Consider the following 6758-nt stretch of genomic DNA (forward strand, 5'->3'; position numbering starts at 1 on the left):
TAGAGGTTTCTGCATCTAGGTTAAGAGGATCACTGCTGTGAAACAGTCCACTGAATTAAGCATGGGGAAAGTCTTCAGTCAGATGTTTTGCTTGGCTCCTGCATCCTTACAGTAAACTCATTGCTTCCCTGGCTGCTGGAGGGCTGCTGGTCTTCTTTGCCTGAGAACAGGCTGTGGCCAGGCAGCCCCTGATGGGACTCAGCTCAGCAAGCACGGGAACACGGTCACCTGTAAGCACCTACTAAATTCCAGTGACAGTGCCTTTAAAGCCCAAAACCATGGCATCGTGTTCCTGAAAGGATGAGAATCTCTCTTCTGGAACTATGTGAAAATAAAATAGCACTAAGTAATTCTTTCCGATGAGTGTGTTTCATGCTTCTGACATCTGTCTTGTGTCATATGCTCCAATACATATTTTGGTCAATAGGCATAAACTGATGAGTTGGGTGTGTGCTGCAGTCCATCACTAAATGAGAGATATTACTTGCATGGGAGTACTCTGTGCAGTGTTGAGCACCATTCTCTCCTCACACTTTTAGGACTCATGAGTCTTAAGAGGAGTGGCTGAGGGAATTGGGATTGTTCAGTCCAGAGAAGAGGAGCTCAAGGGAGACCTTTATTGCTCCCTACAGTGACCTGAAAGGAGGTCGAGGTGAGGTGTGGGTCGGCCTCTTCACCCAGGTAACAGCAATAGGATGAGAGGGAATGACTTCAAGCTGCACCCCAGAAGGTTCAGGTTGGATGTTAGGAAACATTTCTTCTCCAAAAGAGTGGCTGGGCAGTGGCACAGGCTGCCCAGGGAGGTGGTGGAGTCACCATTCCGGGATGCGTTCAAGAACTGTGTGGATGTGGCACTGAGGGACATGGTCAATGGGTATGGCGGGGATGGGCTGATGGTACATAGATGGTGTGACACACAGCCTGGATCATGGACTGTGGTTGTTACTTTGTGCTAAAAAATACCATCAAAAGTTTAAAGAGAAATCCAGTAGCGCTGAGGGAATTGATGTTTGTGCTTTAAAGAACACTGCGGTAACTGAGCTGCAGTTAAATAATACCCTTGGACATCCCAGATGACTGCATATTTAAAACCACCGTTTCAAGTGAAATTACTGCTTCCATATGTCTGGAATTAGGTGCTGCCAGCAGTGGGAGTAAAGTGCTGCATAACTCCAAACAGAACACAAAACTCTGATGTTTCTTTAGGTGAGATCCATGTTGCTATTGGCAGTTAGGAGTAATTGCTGGAATGTAGCACACTGTAATAAATTAAATGTGATATTTGCTAGGCATGCATGCTTGCCATCTGGTCACCAGAAAGCTGCCGTTACTACTTTGCAGGTAAATACAAGGGAACCGAAGTGTGCCGTATAAATAAAACCTTACAAGCTCCAGCCTCTTGGACCCAACATTTGTTTAAGCCCTGGAATAATTAAACGATCTTGACTTTTATAGCTTCTTTGCAATAACACAAACTAAGGCACTGCCAGAAGAAGAAGTCCTGCAGGAGCAAGCTCAGTAAATAGCCTGCTTTGGAGCTGGCTACCACAGATGCATCAAATGATACTGATTTTCTTTCCTTTTTGAAAATAGGTGCTGATTTTGATGCATAAGAGGCACACTGTGCCCACACACTGCACCAACCTGCTGAGGGATTTGCAAGGCCAGGACTTACACAGGTGCTTGCCAGACATAGCCCTGATCCTGGTGCAGACACATTATGGGGTGACTGTGGTGACCTAAGACAAAGAAGGCAAGTAGTGCCCCAAATGACACTCTTGAGTTTCTCATCACCATGAACAGCCCTTGGGAAAGCCGACAAAGGAGTGCACAAGCCAGAGTACCTCAGACACATTGTGCTTGCTGACCTGAGAGCTACAAACATCAGTGTCATCCTGTTGCAGGATGGTACTGCGTGGTGGTTGGGGTGCTGGGGTCATGAGCTGCAAGAGCATTGAGGACCATGACAATGCCCAGAGGGTGTGTCCTTGCTTCTCCTGCAGGTCTACCTTCTTAGTAAGCCCCACTGTCCCTTTCTAGGGAAGTTCAGTCTGCTTTTTGGGGCAGGAGAGAAGAGATGAAGAGGAAGAAGATGAAGTAGATGAAGAAGATGAAGAAGATGAAGAAGATGAAGAAGATGAAGAAGATGAAGAAGATGAAGAAGATGAAGAAGATACCACTTTCTCTGGCCAGCCAAGAAGCTGCAGAGAGCTCTGAACAGAGAATTCTTAGACATGACTGCTGGCCTCCAAGGACGAGACCTTCAGCTCAGATCACATTATCAGGAGAAAACATGATTTATGGCTAATAACCAGTGCAGAATTGACACCTTAATTTGTAGTCCACATTTGCTCCTCTCTGCAATGCGACACCAGTGAGGTTTGGTTCCCCATGCAGACAGGCTCACAGCATGAGGCCACAAGAGGGAGCTGCCTCAAGGCTGGGCAGGGCCCTGTGGACCCCCCCCAGAAGGGACCCCACGAGCAGCCACCAAGCAAGGTGCCCAGCCCCACATCACTGCTTTGGCATGCTGGCACCTCCAGATGTGCCATTTGTGACCTGCCATTTCTGATACCGAAAATAACCTTTCACATGCATTCTTCCTCTTAGCACATGGGGTCTTTCTCATTTTTTTTTATGCTCACCTCTCCTCCAGTGCAGGGGAAGGGGTTGGAGTATCTGGATGTGCATGGGGCTCCCCTTTGCATCACGTCGTCCTCCAGCCCAAAGGCCGTTGAACAGTTGGTGGCAAAGTACTTGTAGGCCTGCCAGGTCTTGCCGAAGTCCTGTGAGCGCTCCAGCACCATGGCTGCCGGCCGGGGTGATTTGAAAACCAGGATCAGATGCGTGAAGTAGAAGGTGGCTTCCAGGTCCAGCTGGATGGTCTCCTGTGGGGCATCCCCGGCTGCTTGCCACCAGGTGCGTGGCAGGCGGAAAGGGGAGTCGGCCATGGCGGCGGGGGGGTGTGCCAGCCCTGCGTGGGCCCCACTGCAGTGGCCGCAGGTGGGGGGCTTGCAGCGGAGCGTGGCATCCTCGGTGTAGGCGCAGAAGGGCTCTGTGGCATGGCTCCCGCAGGCCGTCTCCGTTCTCAGCGTCCGCCCGTGTGCCAGGTTGCCCAGCCGAGGATTGCAGGCCTTCTCGCACGGGCTGCTTGCACTGGCTGCACTGCCTGTGCCTGGAAGGAAAGCAATGAGACCATGGCATGCATCTCAGGGCTGCTCACCAACCCCACCAGGGCTGCATACCAGCCAGGCACAGCTGCATACCCAGTGCCCGTCAACCCCACAAGAGCTGCAGCACTGTGCTGTGAGCTCCTTTGCGGAACTCAGCTTGTCTATAACAGCAAAACAAAGTAAAACGAAAGCCCTCAGGGCTTCCCTGTGCTTGGGAAAATCTCCAGCAAGAACTGCAAAGAGATGAGGACAGCAGGGGCAGGAGGAAGGAAGCCTGCACCTCACCCTCCCACCCTGGAGCAAGGAGGGGACACAGAAAGGCTCAGGGGCAGTGGCAGCCCCATCCCATGGCCATGAGAGGACCCAGGTGATCTTAGGCACAGAGAAAGGCAGGAGGAAAGCAGCGAGCTTCTGTAACATGCATCATCAGCATCTCCCCATGTTGGGGCACAGGAGCTGGTTCCAGGTTCGAGCACTTCCTCCAAGCGCTGACCCCAAACCTTCACACCCCTTTCCAACCCCTCCATCCCTGCCCCAAGTCTCCCCGCAGTCCCAAACTGCCGCAGAAGTTGAATCAAAACACTGCTGAGGTTTGGAAGCCTGACACCGACGTGTGTAAAGCAGGGGGAAATAAATCCTTGGTTGAAATGGTGCTGGCAGGCTGCCTCACAGCTGAGCCGCTGTGGTTTGTGTGCAAGTCTCTCTGGCAGCCTCGTCAATTTAAAAATCACAGCGAAAGTGGCAAAGGAAAACAAAATCACTGCGGGGTTTGGTGTGAAACCTTCCGCAAAGCAACCCGCCTGGCTCAGGAGCGTTTGGTGAGGGGTCTCCACTTCTTTATTAGTAAGTGCGGCAGCAGGTCAGGGCTGTATTTTATTAACCATCACTGCTTAATATGTTAAAAAATAATTAAAAAAAAAAAAAAGGAAGCTGTGATGGCTTGGATGCAGGCAGCCAAAACATCCAAGGTGCATAATGCCCTCTTTCTCGCTGTGCCAGTCATCCACAATCAGCTTTGCGCACCAATTACTGTGGCATCTTGGCGTTTTTTGTTACTTCCAAAGGTCATTTCAGTTTAGCATCCAATAAATCCTTTATTTGGGGTTTATTCAGCATTCACTTCCAGTGTCATAGCTGCAATTAAGCCACATTACCCACGAGCAAAGACAAAGCCTTTAGAGCCTGATGGATTTCCCTACTCCTTCTGCCCCTTACGAAGTGCTCTGGAAACAGCACTGTTTTATCACCTCTGATCTGTGTGGGTTCCTGTGCCGTTATTCAGAACAGATGCAGACTGCTGCTTGTAACACACCCGCTGCACAGCACTCCTGAATTCAGTCCCTGTACCACCCTAGGCAAAAAGCCTTGGGGACCTTTAGCAAGCAGTGAGCTTCGCTTCCTAACAAACACAAAACCATCAATATTAACCATGCAGCACCCGTCCACTCTAGAAAAGCAAGCGAACATACCTGTACAACACACAGGTAGACACTCTCCAAAGCACTGTGCAAACATTAACTAACCCACACGGCTCTCCCAAGGGGCAGCTCAGTGTGTGCTATTGCCATATTATCAGGTAGGCTTGCCACAAGCTGCCCTAATTGATGCGTTTGGCTGCTCTCCTGGATCCTTTGGCTATGTGTAGCGCAGCGCAGCTCGCTGTAAACAAACAAGCAATCACCGACAGTGGCTCCCTGAGTGCTGGGATCAGAGCAGGGGTTTGGGACAGGGTAAATTCAGCAGGGCTCAGCCAGCACCTGGAGCCAAGTCAGGATCCTTGTTTGTGTTCATAGCATCCTTTTAGTTTCCCTGTACCCTGACGGTGACTGTCCTCAGAGAGGCTCTGATCGGTGGGAGACTTTTTGGGGGCTGTCCTGGTGCTGAGGCACAGCGCTGCCGGGAGGGCTGGCTCCCAAATTCCCATTCAAGGCGTTGAGATCTGAAGGGATTCAGCTCCCTGCACACTCTAGCCCGAGTCCCAGCCACCTGCGGGCCAGGCACACAGGGTCCCTTCCACACCTGGAGGTTTAGGGCCAAGGACCTGGGTTCAGAGGGTGCTGGGGAAGGACGGCTGCCGCACACAGACCCCAGTAGGGAGGAGAAGAAACCCGTGTTAAGGGCGTTTGTTTTCCCTCGGGTTAGCAGTTGCATGACGGCCACGGAGCACCGTGTGTTATGAAAAGTGACAGCTTTCCTGCGTGCTGCCGCCTGGCCCAGGAATCTGGTGAAAGGACAGATGAGGGCAGAAGGATTTTCCACACCGCAGCCCTGGGAAAGGGGCTTCTCGTGACTGTCCTGCTGGATCTGGCCGTCTGAACAGCCCCATTCTGCGCTGCACATGGTACCGGGCTGGGTTCTTTAGCAGTGAGTAAGAAAGAGCATGCAGCGAGCACCATGACTCACCTGTAAAACATCCATGGAAAATCATATGCTTCCTGCTTAAGCATTTTAGCCACACTTGCCTTGTAAAGTTTCACTTGTAACTCGCGCCCCGTGAGATGTTTGTTTCCCATCAGGGTTCTTTCTCCTTTTTAGAGCGGCACACCGGCTCCCGGCTCGCAAACCCCCAGGGCAGCGTTACGCAAATCCGACCGGCTCCGGTACCGCGCCGCGGGGCGATCCGGTGGAAGGTGGGTGAAGCCGCGTAACGCCCCCCTCGCTCCGCGCACGGAGCCCCGCCGTCCGCCGCCACACACCCGCACGGCCACCCACGCCCGCGTATCCGCGGACCGCGTACGTAGGTGCGCGCACACCCGCGCCCAGCTCTCCCGTCCTCAGAGCGCGGAGAGCGCCCTCCGCTCGCGGCTCACCTGCGGCGCCCAGCAGAAGTACGAGCAGCAGCGGCAGCCTCGTCCCGCGCCCCATGGCCGAGCCCCGGCCGCGGCGCCGCCGCCCGCCCCGCGCGCCCCGCGGCGCGCCCGGCCCCGCGCGGCATCAGCGCCCCGCGCGGCCCCGCCGCCCGCACCGCCCCGCCGCCCGCCGCCCGCGCCCCGCGCCCCTCCGCCGCCCGCCCCGCGCCGCCCCGCCCCGCGGCCCGCCCCGGCGTGAGGGAAGGAGCGCCGTGCCGGCGGTCGCCCGCTCGGGACTTTGTGGCAGCCGCGGCAGCCGTGGGGGCGTCCCGGCTTCCCCGGGGCTCGGCGCCCGATGCGGGAAGAGCCCTGCTCGGCGGGTCGCTCTGCCTCACGAGACAGGTGGGTTCTGAAAGTGGAAGAAGGGCTGCGCGGGGCCCGCCGTCACCAAAAGGCACCGGGAGGGGACGGCGGTGGGTCGCCAGCTGGACGGGGGGAGCGTGAGCGGGGTGAGGATGAGGAGGAAGGCGGAACGCAAGGTGAGGAAGCACAGGTGCAGGGGCAGGGCAGGTGAGGATGGAGAGAATCATAGAATCATTAAGGTTGGAAAGGATCAGTAAGACCATCCAGCCCAACCATCAGCCCATCTCCACCTTGCCCGCTGACCATGTCCCTCTGTGCCATATCCACACAGTTCTTGAATGCCCACAGGGATGGTGACTCTGCCTCCTCCCTGGGCAGCCTGTGCCAGCACATCACCACTCTTTCTGAAGATATTTTTCCTGATATCCAACCT

The 6758-nt window shown here is 54.5% G+C and overlaps 1 protein-coding gene across 3 annotated transcripts in view; it reads right to left on the reverse strand.

Moving 5' to 3' along the window:
* The window catches only part of NTN4 (netrin 4), a 35401-nt gene extending 29319 nt beyond the window's left edge, over window positions 1–6082 (reverse strand). For 2 of the 3 annotated variants that reach the window (XM_072336176.1, XM_072336169.1), the window contains exons 1-2: window positions 5984–6082; window positions 2646–3175 (exon numbers count right to left, since the gene is read on the reverse strand). In XM_072336176.1, the coding sequence (XP_072192277.1) occupies window positions 2646–3175; window positions 5984–6038 (585 nt within the window). In that variant the 5' untranslated portion in view covers window positions 6039–6082. Of the gene's footprint in view, window positions 1–2645; window positions 3176–5576; window positions 5709–5983 lie in introns of those variants that run through there. The other variant, XM_072336183.1, reaches the window with a different exon arrangement.
* Window positions 6083–6758: the final 676 nt, after the last annotated feature.

This window comes from Excalfactoria chinensis, chromosome 1, assembly GCF_039878825.1.
Source record: "Excalfactoria chinensis isolate bCotChi1 chromosome 1, bCotChi1.hap2, whole genome shotgun sequence".
Classification (NCBI taxonomy): Eukaryota; Metazoa; Chordata; class Aves; order Galliformes; family Phasianidae; genus Excalfactoria; species Excalfactoria chinensis.